The sequence below is a fragment of the Cetorhinus maximus genome, chromosome 5 (genome assembly GCF_964194155.1).
Source record: "Cetorhinus maximus chromosome 5, sCetMax3.hap1.1, whole genome shotgun sequence".
In the NCBI taxonomy this organism is placed as follows: Eukaryota; Metazoa; Chordata; class Chondrichthyes; order Lamniformes; family Cetorhinidae; genus Cetorhinus; species Cetorhinus maximus.
In genome coordinates this window covers 112,789,726-112,808,257 of record NC_135883.1, presented here as the reverse complement: position 1 = coordinate 112,808,257, position 18,532 = coordinate 112,789,726, and the positions used below count along the sequence as shown (strand labels likewise).

Here is an 18,532-nt window from a genome sequence, read left to right as displayed (position 1 = left end):
TACCATCTACAAGGTGCACTACAGGAACTCACCAGGCCTCCTTAGACAGCACCTTCCAAACCCACAACCACTACCATCTAGAAGGACAAGGGCAGCAGGCACATAGGAACACCAACACCTGGAAGTTCCCCTCCAAGTCACTCACCATCCTGACTTGGAAATATATCACCATTCCTTCACTGTCGCTGGGTCAAAATCCTGCAACTCCCTCCCTAGCAGCACTGTGGGTGTATCTACACCACAGGGACTACAGCAGTTCAAGAAGGCAACTCGCCACTACCTTCTCAAGGACAATTAGGGATGGGCAATTGTTGCTGGCCTAGGCAGAGACACCCACATCACATGAATGAATAAAAAAAGTTGTATAAGGGGAGATCAAACGTTCTTCAACACCCTCTGAACATAGGAAATTGCAGCAGGTGTAGGCCATTTGGCCCCTTGAGCTCATGGCTGATCAATGTCAATGCTATTTCCCACGCTATCCCCATATCCCTTGATATCTTTAGGCCTGAATTTTTCAGGCAGTGGGCGGATTCGGCTGGAGCGGGTGGGGTGGTCATGGTGCTCAGTGCTACCTGTGCAGGTGGGGGGAGGAGGGAAAGTCAGTGCCAGCGCTCTTTTGCGCATGCTCTCAAAAGCGCACTTCAGTCTCCCTGTGGCACGGAGCTGCTGTAATTATTAAATAAATGAATGTAAGATTCAACTAAACGGGAAAAGTTATTCATTTATTTAATAAAAGCTTTAGGAAACCTCATCCAGCTCGTGGATGAGGTATGCTAAAAAAAGTGAAGGCCGCTTGGCCTTTTCGTCTGACCACCAACCTTAAGGTTGGACAGGTGACTTTAACAATTACATCAATTACTCACTTAAAGGCTTCAAAAGGCCGTTTACATTTCGGTGGGCGCACAGCCAACTCCGGTGCACGTCGGCCGAATGAAAATATTGCAGGACTGCGCGATGATGTCGGGACGCACACCCAATGTCATCACGGGTCATTTTCCGTGTTGGCATGTCGGGCCCTACATGCAGACTGAAAAATCCTGCCCTTAATGTCTAGATATCCATCGATCCCTGTCTTGAACATAATGAAAGAGCCTCCACAGCCCTCTGGGGTAGAGAATTCCAAAGATTCATCATCATCTCGCTGAAGAAATTCCTCCTCATCTCAGTCCTAAATGGCCTAGCTCTTATTCTGAGACTGTGATCCATGGTTCTAGATGCTGCCCCCCAATCCCCCTGCCACCCCTCCCTGCCAATTTTATGCTTATATTTCAATTTTTCAAGTTTTACATTTTCCTTCTAACAGTATGTTCTTTATTTGCTGATTTTGTGCTAAATGTGGGGGGGCAGAGCAGGAGTGGGCGCGGACCCAATCGGGTCCACGCCACCATTTTACGCGGGTGGGCCAATTAAGGCCTGCCCAGCGTATTTATCGACTCCCGTGGATAGCAGGAGTGGGCGTGCGGCGGCGGACATGCACAGACTACCAGGTCCAATGGCGACCCAGCAGCCTGTTCAAAAGGAAGGCCTGGCAGTCTTTTCTAGGCTGCTCACAATGGCAAGTGCAAGGCCACAGCAGAGGGCTTCTGGTGAGCAGGCCAGTCCAGAGTGTAGGCCAGTGGGTCAGGCCTGGCCGGAGGGTAGGGTGGGGGGCCAGTGTGCCCCTCATTTTTCAGAGGACTGCCTTGCTGCCCTCCTCGAGGAGGCGGCAGCACAGCAGGAGGTGCTGGTTCCCCAGGATGGGAGGAGGAGGCCCCACCCACATGACAAAATGTGCCTGGGAGGAGGTGGCGGAGGTGGTGAGCTCCCACAACGTGGTGCAGCGCACCTGGACCCTTCAACAACTTGTTGCACTCCGGCAGGGTTAATACCATGTTAGCATTGGGCATTTAACCCAGCAGGTCAGTTTAACCCCCTGCTGCAGCACCCCCAAGTCCGAGTGTCGTGACTGCATTGAGTCATTGACGGCATTTGTCCTTTGCTGGGTGGGCCAGCAGATATTGCCCATGCTGAGGTTAGCCTGAGACGGTGATGAAGAGATGTGTATTGCCCCCGCAGCATGTCTTACACTGAGTCCCGCATGACTGATGTGGGATCAACCTGGAGGAGCTGTACCTAGGCGCTGTTCTTGAACTCCAGGACATTTCCTAGTTAGGGTGATGAAATGCTGGGAGGGGAGCTTCAAGGTGGCATGGCAATGAATCATCTGCTGCCCTCTGCGCTCCATGTGCTTGCGCTTCCTTGCTACGAAAGGATATAGTGTGGTGCCTAATGTGATATAGGCAGCATGTGTCCAAGGAGGGGGTGGGGGGTGGGGAGCTATGTGTGAGTGCTCAGCAGCAGCGGGGTGAGGAGGCATTGGAGCCCTGAGATGTCCCACTCTGGTTGGGTTGGGCCATGCGCAAACAGAGTCCATGTGCTATTTGCACTAATTAATCCTCGCCTCTCATTTTCAGGTGAAAAATGCTCATAACGCGGTAGAGTGTGCGAGGACTGGCAGTGGCCAGGTGCAGATCGCCATTCTAAGCCGCTTTTAACAGTTGGCCCTCGATCTGGAGAGGCACCATGCACCCAAGTCCACTGGTGTCGGTGAGGCTGGGGTGCCATGGCCAGGTATTTATGCCCAGCAGTGTGGTCAGCATTGTTCTCCCAACAGCTATAGCACTGCTGAATGTTAGTTGACTTAATTTTGCAACGTGGCTTGACCATGGGTTATGGAAGGATGAGCGCATAGTGACCCGGGGGACAGGGATGGACTTTGCCATTGTCTCAATGCTAAGTGATTCACTGTCCTTGTTCTTCCTTTCAGCATCAGCAGAGCAGGGCCGGGAGGAGGAGCAGCAGAGGCCCCCTCTCACACCTGAGGGGCATGAAGTTTCACCAGCGTCACACCATTTCTGCCAGTCAGGCAACAGAGCAGATACTAGCACCTCAGTGGGAATTCAAACATCGGCTAGTGCCCCGGGGCACAGCGGTGAGGGCACTTCACAGTCGCTGGAGCAGCTGGCAGAGACAGAGAGTGCCCATGGCGCCAGCAGTCGGAGAACTGCAGGGGCCCAGACACATGCTCAGTCGATGCCTAATGACATTCCTCTGGAGTCGTCCGCGATGCAACAGGTGCAGGAAATGCAGCCAGGTGTGCGGCAGCATCTGGGGGAAGATACATGAGGCTATGCTTCGCTTGGTCTCTGTGGTGGAGGAGTCTACACGGACGCTCGTCAAAGAAATGAGCCACATGTCTGAGCGCCATGCATCTTCCATGGAGAGAGTGGCGATTCTCATGGAGACACTCCTCCAGGAGACCCGTCAGGGCTTCCTGGGGATGGACTCGGACCAGCAAGCCCTCACATCGGCATTTACCTCAGCTGGTCAGAGCCAATGCGGGAGATGGTCTGGGCAACAAGTTTCCCAGCTTGGTGCCCATCCATCCATGGTGAACAGGGAGGTCCAAAGCGACCTCACGTCGGTGCAGCAGCTGCCTATCGTCTCTGTGTGCTCCTCTCAGGGTGCTCCAGGTGAGGGCGGCAACACCTCCGCCCCTCTCCCAGTGACTGTATCATTCAGTGAGGCTGCGACGACTGGGGAGATGCCAACTGTGGAACTGGCAGCTCCCTCCCAGGCGGGGCCAGCACAGGCTCCACGGGCCAGAACAACCACCAAGGTCAGAGGCCAACAGGACAGCAGTCAGCAAGCTGTCTCAGATGCCACTCTGAGAGATGGGGCAGCACCAAGACGTATCACCCAGAAACAAAAACATAAGGCACCTTAGGCACACCACGGGTTTTTACTGGTGCTTTTGTGTTGGCCCGAGATGAGGCCCTTATGATTTTATTTGATTTGTAACACTATTGTCTTTTTTTTGCAATAAGTTGCTTTGCTTGACACATTAAATTCAGATATGTCACCATGGCTGAGTGTGCCTCTTCTCCATGTGTATGGTTTTCAAAACAGTAATGAGTGCTTTGTTGGACATTCAGCTTTATTAACAAGGCCCTTAGTTACTGTTGCTAACCTGGCAGATTTTGCACTTAGGTGTCGAATATCAAGCCGACAGCCCAGGCTTGTCCTAGTGTACCATCTGTGGTGTGCTAGCTGAAGATTTGCTGGATTAAAGCCTCCCAGGTGTCCCTGCCTCCTTAGAGTATGCCCAGGCCAGCATCTACCCCCTCAGCATTTCCCTGTGCGTGCTCATCCTCGGACTCACTGCTGGACTCATCGTGTGCAGCCGCAGCCACTGCATCGACATCTTCATCGTCCACTGTATCCCCCCTTTCCAGCACAAGATTGTGGAGAGCGCAGCATGCAACCACTGTCACTGAGACACGGTCTGGGGAGTACTGGAGTGCGCCCCATGAGCAGTCCAGGCATCAGAAGCACATCTTGAGAAGACCAATGTTTCTCTGCATCACAGCCTTTGTGGAGGCGTGGCAACTATTGTAAAGCTGCTCAGCGTCTGTTCTTGGATGGCGGAGAGGCGACATGAGTCACCTTCTGAGGGAATAGCCCTTGTCACCCAGCAGCCATCCATCCAGCCGGGCTGGAGCAGTGAAGAGCCCCGGCACCTGGGAGTGTCTGAGGATGTAGGCGTCGTGGGAGCTGCCTGGGTACCTTGCACAAACTTATAAAATCAGCATCCTGTGATCACACACTATCTGCACGTTCATGGAGTGGAAGCCCTTCCTGTTGACGAAGGCACCGGGCTCACCTGCTGGCGCCTTGATGGCCACATGTGTACAGTCTATTGCACCCTGGACGCGGGGAAGCCAGGAATGGCCGCAAACCCTCTGGCTTGCTGTGCCTGGCTGGCCTGGTCCCAATGGAAGTGGATGAAGGTCAATGCATGCCTGAACAGAGCGTCTGTGACCTGCTTGACACAAGTGTTGACCGCTGATTGGGAGACACAGCAAAGATCACCCACCGACCACTGGAAGGAGCCAGAGGTATAGAAGTTGAGGGCAGCTGTGACCTTTAGAGCCACTGACATGTGGTGTCCACCCACACGGCTTGCGGAGATCTCAGGCCCAATCATCTGACAGATATAGTTGACTGTCTCCCTTGAGAGATGGAGCCCCCTTTGGCACTGCACCTCAGTCATATTGAGGTAGCTGCTTCGCCACCTGTATGCCCTGGCAGCAGGACAGTGGCATCGTCTGAGGCCCCTTCCCCCTTGGGTTTCCTGTTGGCCCTGTGTCCATTATGCCTGCGCCTGTCCTCCCAAAGGTAGCTCCCCTGGAGGCTGAATGTGCACTCCTGGCCTCCTCCCCCTTCTAGCCCTCCCTTCCTCCTCAGAGGAGCTGCCTCCAAAGGAGACTTCAGCTCCCATTCCCAGGCTAAGGGAAGGCTTCCTGAAACCTGCAGGCCCAGAAAAGGTTCCTCACTGCAGAGTGCTGACCTGAAGGTCAAGAGTCCAGAAAAAGCAGCTGGTATGCGGTTTGAAGTACTGCAGATCACACAGGCAAGTTTCAAAAACTTTGAAAAATAAATACTTGCCTGTGCACATTCATGACCCCAGTGAGCCCTCTTATCCTGTTGCATGGATGAAGTTAATAAAAACGTGTCCTACCCGCCTGCCCGTTACGCCTGTGCGCCAACCCAAAGATTGTACAGGCGCCGAAAAATCGACGTCAATTGAACACTCAAGGGCCTTCAGTTGCCTGTTAATTAATGACGGGCGCGCGTCGGACATCATCACATGCCCGCCCAGCAAAACACTGTGATGGCGCGTGGTGACGTCGGGATCATCACTCGATGTCACCGCACATCATTTTACGCATGGACGTGTGGGGCCCGCCCCTGCACGCCAACGGGAAAATTCTGCCCGTGGGTTTGAATGCCTCAATCAGACCTGAACTCATCGGGCAGAATTTTGCCCTTGATGGGCGGGCAGGCCCCACCGGCTCAGCGGTGAGTGGGCAGCCAATTGCCGCTGCCGAAACGGGCCCCGCTGCCATTTTAAGTGGGCGGGCCACCCGGTGGGAAGCGCTACGCGCTTCCTGTGCAGGCGGGGTAGGGATTCCCCAACCGTCAGAGTGCGCTCTTTTGCGCATGCGCGTGAAGGAGCGCACTGCTCCCTGAGACCAAGTGCTGTCTCAGGGAGATCGGTGAAAGGCTTATAAACTTCAAAAATAGAAAAATAAAAAAATTATTAACATGTCCCCCTCATGTGACAATGTCACACGAGATGGGACATGTTAATAAAAAGCACAGAAACTTTATTAAACTTTTTTAAAACTGACATGAAACTTCATCCTGCCGGTGGATGAGGTTTCATGTTTTTTCAGAAGCCCGCTGGGGCTCCTGGCCTGCCCGCTAACCTTAAGGTTGGACGGGCAGGGCCTTTAATTGGTTTAACTACCCTGTCAATGGCCTCAATTGGCCATTGACAGGTCGGCGGGCGGACAGCTGATCGGGCTGTCCTGAATATTTAAATGGGGCAGGATGACGTCGGGGCTTCCCCCCGACATTATCCCATGTCATTTTCGTGTCCGCGAGCGGGCTCCGCCCCCAACTCGCCGACGGAAAAATTCTGGCCAGTGGGTTTGGTGATAATTTTTGTGACTGTCACAAGCTTGCAGTTATACTACTGGCTTTGAGGATTTGGCAGTTCAGGTGTTGGTTTGGAAAAATGGATTAAAGTTAGTCATATGGGTCACTGACAATTATGCCACAATCCTTCATATAGGTAAGACAGTCAATTACCTTACATTATAGAAATTAACAGCATTGTCTCATCCACAAACTTTACAGTCCCACAGACCCTGTACAATCTTTCACCCCTAGGCCTCTACGATGATGTTCTCATAGAGGTTTAACTCATTGTGTCCAATTATCAGTCTTAGTACTCTGCCAATGCTGTTGTTTTCTCTAATGGTAATCACGTTCTTTTGATGGAAAGAGCACAGGAATAGGAGCGAACCCCTTGAGGCTGTTCTGCCATAGATCATGATTGATCTATGACCTAACTTCATATGCCCACCTTTGCCTATATCCTTTAATACCATTGTTTAATACAAATATATTAATCTCAGACTTAAAATTAACAATTGACCCAGCATCAACTGCCATTTGTGGAAGAGAGGTCCAAGCTTCCACCGTGTGGAAGTATTTCCTAACTTCAATCTTGGAAGGCCTGGCTCTAACATCCCTTAGCCCGAGGTTCCACAAACAGTGCAAATAGTTTCTCTCACATACATTAGCTCGAGCAACGATGTTCACTTTCATCAGATTCAGTGTTGTACTTGCCATGAACCATAGAGGGGAGTTTTCAGCTTCACAGTCTTTGTGGTAAACAATAGGAGGAAATCAGATAAATTCTACAATGGGCTGCTGATCTGACCCGTCGGGTTACCGCCCAGGTAACAAAGTTGAAAATGATCCCGACGGTATTTCCCACTGTTATAGGAACAATAGATTCCAATACAATTCCACATGTTCATGCCGCACCATTTCTTTTTAACAGAAAGGTTAGAGATCCCACTGAGTCATTTATATTTCCAAGGTCCAGCTCAGTGAAAATGTTTGCTTTGTGGGGCCAGGAGAAGCAGGGCTGCACCTCTTGGAAAGTCACAGCCTTTCCTTCCCAGAAACCTACCCCCGCTAACTGGCGAGACCCACCTGAGATTTTCTCTCTGCCATTTACCTGCCAGCTCATGGCTGGGCAAGGGTCAAGCAATGGTCCCCTACAGGCAGCCACAGTACAACCTCTTGCGAGCAAATCAGCATTGTGCAATTTCTGGACTTTCTCCACCTTTCCTGCTCTCCCTCCAGTTTGTTATCAGCTGAAAATTGCACTATTTTGCATTAACTTTCTGAATCCAAGTCACTGATTACTTACATAAACTGACTCCGAGGCACTCCAGCCAATACTTCTCCATATCCCAACATAACTCATCCGACAAGTGTCAATTATCTTCTTCCCATTTCAATTTCTTATTCTTTCTCAAACTTTACACTGGATTCCTTCAACTTGTGAGCTTAAACAACTTCCTTCCATGTAGAACTTTATCAAATGCCTTTTGGAAATGTAGGTATACCAGGTTGCAGGATTTTCCACTTCTCACATAATTTCCTCAAAGAAGTTGAAGAGGTTGGTTAGGTAGTATTCTCTGCTTTTTATTCCTGACATTCAGCTTTATTATTTTACACAGGACTGAAGTAATCATATTTAAGAGCGCATTCCCACAACTTTATTAATTGCTATTTTGCCAAACAAAAGTTCAATTTTTATGAAAAAAGACAGAAATGTTAGCGCTGTTACCATAAGGGAAAAACGAAATCAGTTAAAATAGATCGGCCTGATTTCAAACATGTGATTTGTTATATTCTGAGTCATGAGGCAGCTGAGGACTGTTGTATGAGATAATCTCTTCAGGGGATAAAACAGGTCTGCCTAATCCTACAACAAAGTATGTGAGAAACATTGGCCAGGATTTTACATGGAGGCGGTGGCCCCACCAGCCCTGGAAGCCATGCATCAATTAATTGCCTGCAGTCATGGCTTCTGCTCCTCTAGGTAAGATGTACCGCCTGCAAGAGCTGTTGGCCAAACAGAGGGCCAGCAGTTCTTCACTCCCAGCAGCAGCACCAGGTGTTGTGGCCACTGCTAGGACCACAGCAGGTCCCAGACCAGCAACGATGGAAGAGGCCTGGAGTGCGGATAACTGGGGTTGGGGCTTGTGGGGCCAATCATAAAGGCCCAGGCAAGCAGCAGTCAGGGCGGGGCGGAGGGGAGTCTATCACAAGGTGGGGGCACCCTTCCAGTTGGGCCGTCCGCTGCCATCGGTTGGGGGGGTGGGGGGAGGGTTGTGGGGGTCCTCCTTCGGCCACGGGATGCCTGATCAGGAGGGAATACTTCCGAGTGCGAAGAGAGACTGCCAGATGTTACTGGACAGCCTCCCAAGATGGTGAAGCATCAGCAGTGGGGGTAATAAGCCCTTAAGCACCTCAATTGGCCTAAGGGCGGGTTGGCTGCCTGCCATCAACTCTGCCGCTGGCAAAGTACCAGCAGAGGAGGGAAGGCAACGAGCACCTCCACTATCCCACCCAATTTTACAAACCCCCCCGGCCCCCCAGCACCTAGCTAAACACCCTACTCACTCACCAGGAGAGGGTCTGGGTGGAGGGGCCATAAAATTCCAGCCATTCCAGATTCAGTGAATTGAGCTGCACCATTATGAGATGTATATCTTTATGTTATTTTATGCTTTTTCCCTTTATACATCTCTCTGAGCCACACAGCATAACATTACAGGAAACACTTTTACTCAATATATATGCCTCTGACTTGTCAACCACAGCACTTCGAAATTAAAAAGGATAACTTTATCTTCACTCATCTGATGGGAACCTGACCAATGAGAGTAAGGCACCCATTTTGCACAATTGTAAAATGTGGGGCCGACCCACACCAGTCAGTTTTACACTGAACGAGTTAAGTTAAAATGACCGCTAAAGTGTCTGAATTCCATAGATTGACTAGCAACACAGGGACAACAGGGATTATTTTCATATAACCCATCCTACGGGGACAGGATAGTTTTGCGCCAGATGCTTGTTTTACACCCACTGATCTTATGGGCAGAATTTTTCCCCCCATCGGAGGGGAAGTTTAGAAGCGGGCATGTGGAGGCGCACCTCCGATCAACGCCCCCAATGGGGGTGCGCCGCCATTTTAGGTGGGTGGGCCAATTAAGGCCCGCCCAACGTGACGTCCGCAAGGAAGTGCAATGCGCTCCCTGTGCGGGTGGGGATTTCCTGAGCCAAGAGTTCCCTCTTTCGTGCATGCGCGCGAAAGAGTGCACTCATCTCCCTGAGGCTAAGTGCTGCCTCAGGGAGATCAGCTCCACAATAAAAAATGTTAAAAACAGGGAAAAACGTCCCTGACATGTCCCCTCATGTGACACTGTCACATGAGTTGGGACATGTCCATCGCTTTTAGTTATACTTTTATTAAATTTTTAAAAACCTACAAGAAACCTCATCCAGCCCGTGGATGATTCATGCTTTTTCCAAAGCCCGCCTGGGCTCCCGGCCTGCCCGCCAACCTTAAGCAGGTCCACTAATTACGTTAATGAGTTTGTCAACAATAGGCCGTTGACAGGTCGGTGGGTGCACAGCTGATTCGGCTGCGCACCCGCCGACCAGAAGCACAATGTTCAATATCGATTTCTTGAACCACTACGATGGGCTGAATTTTACTGTGGGCTTCAGGACCCTGACCTCGGGCTGAAATGAAGGTTCCAATCTTGCACTTGCTGGTAGAACTGGCTCAGTGATTTTACGGCAGGAGTTCTCCTGCTGGCCACTTGTGGGCTCGCCATCAAATTAAGGACATCTGGAGGGCTCCTGATGCTGCTGAACCAATCAGAGGAGACCTCCATGAACCTCAAAATGGAGACGCCCTCCGTCAGTTGATTAAAGGTTAGGATTTAGAGGGCCGTGGGCAGTAGCACCTCAAAATGGTGAGGAAGCCTCTACAGGGTAGCTTTCCCTGACAACGGACCCCTCTTTAAACAATGGAGCCTCTAACTCCAATGGCTCCCTGGTCGACCATGGGGAAGCCACCTCCATGAAGCTGGTGGTCTCCACGAGCGGCGGAGAGGCCACTCTGCTGTCAGTAAAATACCGAAGACACCATAAAATGGCCCTTAATAGAGCCTTGAATTGTGTAAATCAGATGCTTGCCTCTATGCAGCAGGAAGCTGATCTGCCTCAGCTTTCCCATCAGCTGGACAGCGATGGGTAGTCATCCTAATGCAGCTCCCTACATCTGTTCCTGCCAGCCGGGAGCAAGTAAAATACAGTCTGTTATTTCTGGACAGACCAAATCCATTTAAAAATGTTTACAGGGGCAGTTTAGTTATGAAGAATTCATGATAATGGGCTGAATTTTTCTGTCGGTGAGAAGGGGATGGGGCTCGCTCACCGACACGAAAATGACGTGGGATGACATCGAGGGGAATCCCCAACGTCATCCCGCCCTATTTAAATCTTCAGGAAGGCGGGGGCACAACGAGATCAGCTGTCCGCCCGCCGACCTGTCAATGGCCAATTGAGGCCATTGACAAGATAATTAAAACAATTAAAGGACCTGCCCGTCCAACCTTAAGGCTGGCGGGAAGGCCAGGAGCCCCAGCGGGCTTCTGAAAATATATGAAACCTCATCCACTGGCAGGATGAGGTTTCATGTCGGTTTTAAAAAAGTTTATTAAAGTTTTTGTACAATTTATTAATATGTCCCATCTCGTGTGACATTGTCACATGAGGGGGGCATATTAATGATTTTTTTATTTTTCTATTTTTAAAGTTTGAAAACCTTTCAGCGTTCTCCCTGAGGCAGCACTTAGCCTCAGGGAGATGTGCGCTCCTTTGTGCGCATGCATGAAAGAGCACACTCTCGCTTTTGGGGAATCACCCCCGCCCGCACAGAAAGGACATAGCACTTCCTGGCGGACTTCACGCTGGGCGGGCCTTAATTGGCCCGCCCACTTAAAATGGCGGCGGGGCCCAATTCGGCGGCGGCGATCGGCTGCCCACCCGCCGTTGAGCCGGTCAGGCCCACCTGCCCACCAAGGGCAAAATTCAGCCCAATGTTTCTATTGTCAATTGACTTCATTTTCCTGTAGGCTTGTCAGAGTCTGATTCCAATGTTTGGGGTTTCTTAAAATGGAAGAATCCAGGGTGTTTTTTTCATGGGATGTGGGCATCGCCAGCTGGGCCAGCATTTGTTGCCCATCCCAACTGCCCTTGAGAAGGTGATGGTGAGCTTCCTTATTGAACCGTTGAAATCCATGTGGTGTAGGTACACCCACAATGCTGTTAGGGGGGGAGTTCCAGGATTTTGACCCAGCGACAGTGAAGGAACAGCGATATATTTCCAAGTCAGGATGGTGACTTGAACAGGAACTTCCAGGTGTTGGTGTTCCCATATATCTGCTGTCCTTGTCCTTTTAGCTGTTAGAGGTCACGGGTTTGGAAGGTGCAGTCGAAGGATCTTTGGTGAGTTGCTGCAATGCATCTTGTAGATAGTACACACCGCTGTTACTGAGTGTTGGTGGTGGAGGGAGTGTTTGTTTTAGGTGATGGATGAGGTGCCAATCAAGCTGACTGCTTTGTCCTGAATGGTGTTGAGCTCCTTGAGTGTTGATGGAACTACACTCATCCAGGCAAGTGAAGAATATTCCATCACATTCCTGACTTGTGCTTTGCAGGTGGTGGACAGGCTTTGGGGAGTCAGGAGGTGAGTTACTCGCCAAAGAATTTGACCTGCTCTTGTAGTCACAGTATTTATATGGCTAGTCCAGTTCAGTTTCTGGTCAATGGTAACCCCATTAGCACCAAATGGTGCTAAACTTTGTGCAATCACCAGCGAACATCCCGACTTCTGACCTTATGATGGAGGGAAGGTCATAGATGAAGCAGCTGAAGATAGTTGGACCGAGGACACTACCCTGAGGAACTCCTGCAGTGATGTCCTGGGACTGAGAGTATTGACCTCCAACAACCACAACCATCTTCCTTTGTGCTAGGTATGACTCCAACCAGCAGAGAGTTTTCCCCCTGATTCTCATTGACTACAGTTTTGCTAGGGCTCCTTGATGCCACACTCGGTCAAATACTGACTTGATATTAAGTGCAGTCACTCGCAGCTCAGCTCTGGAGTTCAGCTTTTTTGCTCATGTTTGAACCAAGGCTGTAATGAGACCAGGAGCTGAGTGGTCCTGGCAGAGCCCAAACTGGGCGTCAGTGAGCAGGTTATTGCTAAGCAAGTGCCTCTTGATAGGTGTCAATGACACCTTCCATTACTTTACTGATGATCGAGAGTAGACTGATGGGGCGGTAATTTGCTGAATTGTATTTGTTCTGCTTTTTGTGGACAGGACATACCTGGGCAATTTTCCACAAAGCTGAATAGATGCCAGTGTTGTAGCTGTACTGGAACAGCTTGCACTGGGTCGCAGCAAGTTCTGGAGCACAAGTCTTCAGTACTATTGCCGGAATGTTGTCAGGGCCCATTGCCTTTCCAGGATCCAGTGACTTCAGCCATTCCTTAATATCACATGGAGTTAATCGAATTGGCTGAAGAAAGGCATCTGTGATGCTGGGGACCTCCGGAGGAGGCCAAGATGGATCGTCCACTTGGCACTCCTGGCTGAAGATTGTTGCAAATGCATTTTGCACTGATATGCTGGGGTTCCCCATCATTGAGAATGGGAATATTTGTGAAGCCTGCTCCTCCAGTTAATTAGTTTAATTATCCACCATCATTCATGACTGGATGTGGCAGGACTGCAGAGCTTAGTTCTAATCCGTTGGTTGTGGGATCACTTAGCTCTGTGTACTGCTTGCTGTTTCCGCTGTTTGGCGTGCAAGTAGTCCTGTTTTGTAGCTTCACCAGGTTGGCACCTCATTTTTAGGTATGCCTGGTGCTGCTCCTGGCATGTTCTCTTACACACTTCATTGAACCAGGGTTGATTGATGGTAATGGTAGAGTGGGAGATATCGAGGCCATAAGGTTACAGATTGTGGTTGAGTACAATTCTGCTACTGCTTATCACCTCATGGATGCCCAGGTTTGAGTTGCTAGGTCTGTTTGAAATTTATCCTATTTAGCATGTTGGAAGTGGTACACAGTATGATGGAGGGTATCCTCAATGTGAGGACGGGACTTCGTCTCCACAAGGACGGTGCAGTGGTCACTCCTACTGATATTGTCGTGGACTGATGCATCTGTGGCAGATAGAGTGCGGGGTCAAGTAGGTATTTCCATTTTGTTGGTTCCCTCACCACCTGCCGCAGACTTAGTCTAGTGGCTATGTCCTTTAGGACTTGGCCAGATCGGTCAGTAGTGGTGCTACCGAGCTATTCTTGGTAATGGACATTGAAGTCCCCCACCCACAGTAAATTCTGCACCTTCACAACCCTCAAAGGATCTTGCAAGTGGTGTTCAACATGGAGGAACACTAATTCATCAGCTGAGCTGGCGAGGTGAGGGAAAACAGTAGGTGATAACCAGCAGGAGGTTTTCTTGCCCTTGCTTGACCTGATGCCATGAGCCTTCCAGGGACAACCAGAATCGATGTTGAAGACTCCCTCCCAACTGTATATTGCTGTGCCGCCAGCTCTGGTCTATCCTGTCAATGGAACAGGACATACCCAGGGATGGTGATGATGCTGGAACAACTCAACAGTTCTAACTCTGTCTTTCTCTCCACAGATGCTGTCAGACCTGCTGAGATTTTCCAGCATTTTCTGTTTTTCCATCATGTGCAGTATTTTGCCTTTATCATGGTGATGGTGGTGTGGGGGACATTGTCTGTATGATACATTTCTGAGCACATGACTATGTCAGGCTGTTGACTGCCTACGCTGTGGGTTAGCTCTTCCAATTTTTGCACAAGCCCCCAGATGTCCATAAGGACAATTTTGCAGGGTTTGGTTTACCATTGTCATTTCCTGTGCCAAGGACCTGGTGGTCCTTTCAGTTTCACTTTAACTTTGTAGTGGTTTGATACAACTTCAGTGGCTTACGAGGCCATCTCAGAGGGAATTTAAGAGTCAACCACATTGCTGTGGGTCTGTGGTCACATTTAGGGCAGACCAGACCAGGTAAGGACAGCAGATTTCCTTCTCTAAAGGGCATTCATGAACCAGAATTTTTAACCACAATGGTCAGTATTACCAAGGCTAGCTTTCAATTCCAGATTTATTGAATTTAAAGTTTACTAGCTGCTGTGGTAGGATTTGAACCTGTGCCACCAGAGCATTAGCCTGGGCCTCTGGATTACTAGTCTAGTGACATTACCTCGATACCACTGCCTCCCCCTCCCCCTGTCTAATATCAGATTTCATGACTTTTGGCTATCAGGAGTTTAAAACTTAAGCTGTTTTGATTGAAGTTAGATAAACTCCAACAATAATTGCTATTAATTTCCAAAATTAATACAATAAAATGAAATTTGAGGGGCTAATATATCAACATATGACCTTCAGAAAAACTGGCAAATGTTACACTGAGAGACAAATGCACCTTCTGAGGTGGTATTGAGTCATAAAGGCTAGAACATTCCAGATTCAATGTCTGTCCTGAGCTGGGTTTCTTGGCCTCAGCCAGAACAGAACCTGGTCATATATTTGGCCTCAGTATCCCTGGATTAGAGAGGGGGGAATATCAGCCACATCTGATTGCTATGCATTGCCCTTCCTGGTAAGTGTAGGTCGGTTACATTGTGCTGGATAATGCCCATTTTTCAGGCATTACATGATCTTCTAAGGCCCTAAAATAGTGGGCAGGAAATGTGTACGCATTTCTGGCCAGAAGTTCATGTCTGGCATATTGGGTAAGACAGATAAAAGACAGTATTTACCCATGACTGAAGTAAGCCAGTTGCATATGCGAGTAAGTTGCCAACCCCCCAGATCCCCCCCAACCAGCAACACCCCATCACTTTGGCCCTGACAATCAAACCTCTCAAATCTTTATCCTCAACTTCCTGGCATCAATTCTGGGATCCTCAATCCAGTTGCCCCCTCCCACACTGTTGTCCTTGTTTTGTGGTGTCTGAGGCCCAATATTGGGGTTCCTCCAACCTCACCATTATGTGATTGAAATAAGTGCACGCTCCCGAATTAAACTCCCTCACTGTCAAATTAAAACAGCATCAGGCCTGACTGTGATGCATCCCAATGTCAAACAGTCTGCAAAATACACCATTTAGGGCCACACGTGAAGATAATGGAGAGCTGCAGATTCTAACAGAACCAAAAATCACCAGTTTAAAGGAAGAGAGGAATGTGGGGGTGATGGGTTATGAAACATATTAGAATAGAAGAGTAAGCAGATAACATACTTGGTTGCTAGAATCATCTTTTTCCTTGGCGTTTGTTCTTTGGGTTCAAGATGTTGTCGGGCTAGTTGCTCCCCCACTGCTTTGGCAGGAAACTCTGTCTCGCACGTATAGCCAAAATCCCGGGCCAAGTGGAGGGCCTCGCCTTACGGGGAGAAGAGAAATTACTTTTAGCTTTAAAAGGCAAACGTACTTGGAGAATATTGGAACCGTATTAAATGTAGTTCTTGACTAGAAGATTAATTTTCACCTGATGAAACTCCCGAATTAAGCACCATGACATTTACCTTGACAGGTAAATAACTTGCTCTCAACTTGATCATCTCATGATAGTGTAAACACTCATAGCTACATTGTCTGTGAAGCTGAATCTATGTGAACTCTTTAATTAATGTACTATGTTGCATATGGATACACATTCCACAGTATGAATATAAACTCCATTGTGCAATGAACAGACTGCAGGGTGTTCCTCTGATTAATAGGCAGTCTCTATAGTCAGCTGAAATACCTGGAAAATTCAAAAGATTGATTTGACTCAGTTGCCACATTCAAAGTCTCGTTTTCTCATTATCACTGGATACGGTTACTCCTATTTCAGTCAAGCCACTAGATGGTGCACTTGGTGGTGTCAGAATACTTTAAGAGGGAGGATAGAGAATGTACAAAAGCCCCATACTCTCTTCAGAAATACGTATCCCTGTTGTCTGTTCATGGAGTTGAATTTACAATGGTCATGAAGAAACAGGCTAGCCTGTTCTGCAGGCCAAAAAAAAGGTGTGACAGCAGTGGTGGAGCCTGAAATAATAAACAGCTGATGAAAGCACATTAACTCACACCAAAAAGAAAGAAAAACATAATGATCAACAATAAGAAGGCAGCAAAGCATGTTACAATGTTTATATGAGCACAAGATTGATTTTACTGAATTTTAGCAAAATGAGTCAATAGCTTGTGAGAAAGAAAAACTTGTATTTATATAGCACCACAACCTCAAGATATCTCAAAGCACTTTACAGCAAATGAAGTACTTTTAATTGCAGTCACTGTTGTAACGTAGCGACTACAGCAGCCAGTTTCCATATAGTCAGCTCCCACAGACAGCAATGTGATAATAAGCAGCTAATCTCTTTTTGTGATTAAAGGGATACAAGGGATAGCTCCCCTGCTCTTCTTCAAAATAGTGTCACGAGATCTTTTAAGTTTACCTGAGAGAAAAGGCAGGGCCTCACTTTAATGTCTCTTCAAAAGACAGCACTTCTAACAGTGCAGCAAGCCCTCATCAGCACTGCTCTGGAGTGTCAGTCGAGATTTTGGGTCTCAAGGCTCCAGAGTGGGGCTTGAACCCACAACATTCTGACTCAGATCTAAGTTGGTTTGATATCAACTAAGCTATGGCTGGCACCTTTCGTATTCTTAAACTACAGTGTTTTATAGATGTACAGCGATCACTGAAGCCCAGAAAATATAAAATGAGAGAAATTGCTGAATTGTAGATATATCAGATTTGACAAGGGCTGGAAGGTCTATCTTGCATCATTTCAGCCTCATACTGGCTTCATTTGTGGAGGCTGAAGGGTAAGTGCAATTGGCACAGAGCAAATTTGTCAAAGTCCTCAGTTCGCCTTTTGAACATTTTAATCCTTTCCTCCACTTTTATTTCTTTTCCTTTCTCCTTTCCCCCCTTCTAAAGCTGTTGAATCCTTGTTTGAGCACAGTTCTACAGTGGCAAGTGTTGAATCAGCAACTGGAGAACTTAAAAATTATCTCCAAAAGAAAAAGAACTGGCATTTATATAACCCCTTTCACACATCCTCAAGAAATCCTGAAGCCCTTTGAGCCAATAAATTACTTTTGAAATGTAGTTACTATTGTTTTGTTGGCAAACACAGCTGCAAAATTTGCACAAAGTAAGTCCCATAAACATTAATTTATTAATTGATCAGATAATCGGCTTTTGGTGGTGTTGATTAAGGGACAAATGTTGGTCAGGACACTGGGTGAACTCCCCTTCACACAGGGGGAGTGGGGGAAGGTGGGATGGGCGGGAGGGGGAGGGGGGAAGGGGGGTGGAGGGAGGGCGGGAGGGGGGGAGGGGGAAGGGGAGGGGGAGGGGGGAGGGGGAGGGGGCAGATTTCCCTGCTCTTTTTCAAGAGGGCTCAGTGGTGGGGAAACTATTGGGTGCAATTCTGAGGGACAGAATTAATCTAAACTTGGAGAGGCAGGGATTAATCAAGGACAGTCAGCGTGGTTTTGTTAAGGGGAGGTCATGTCTGACCAATTTGACTGAATTTTTCGAAGAGGTGACCAGGTGTGTAGATGAGGGCAATGCATTTGACGTAGTCTACTTGGACTTCAGCAAGGCTTTTGATAAGGTCCCGCATGGGAGACTGATAACAAAGGTAAGAGCCCATGGGATCCAAGGCAATTTGGCAAATTGGATCCAGAATTGGCTGAGTGGCAGGAAGCAGAGGGTGATGGTCGAGGGGTGTTTTTGTGACTGGATGCCTGTGTCCAGTGGGGTTCCACAGGGATTGGTGTTGGGTCCCTTGCCGTTTGTGGTATATATAAACGATTTAGGCTTGAATGTAGAAGGGTTGATCAGTAAGTTCGTGGATGACACAAAAATTGGAGGAGTAGTAAATAGTGAGGAGGATAGCCTTAGATTACAGGAGGATATAGACGGG

At 48.6% G+C, this 18,532-nt stretch overlaps 1 protein-coding gene across 1 annotated transcript in view; it reads right to left on the bottom strand.

Moving 5' to 3' along the window:
* tfap2d (transcription factor AP-2 delta (activating enhancer binding protein 2 delta)) overlaps positions 1-18,532 on the bottom strand; it is a 100,821-nt gene that overhangs the window by 18,531 nt on the left and 63,758 nt on the right. Inside the window, exon 6 of the mRNA XM_078541325.1 lies at positions 15,849-15,990. Within this exon, the coding sequence (XP_078397451.1) occupies positions 15,849-15,990 (142 nt within the window). The remainder of the gene's footprint in view (positions 1-15,848; positions 15,991-18,532) is intronic.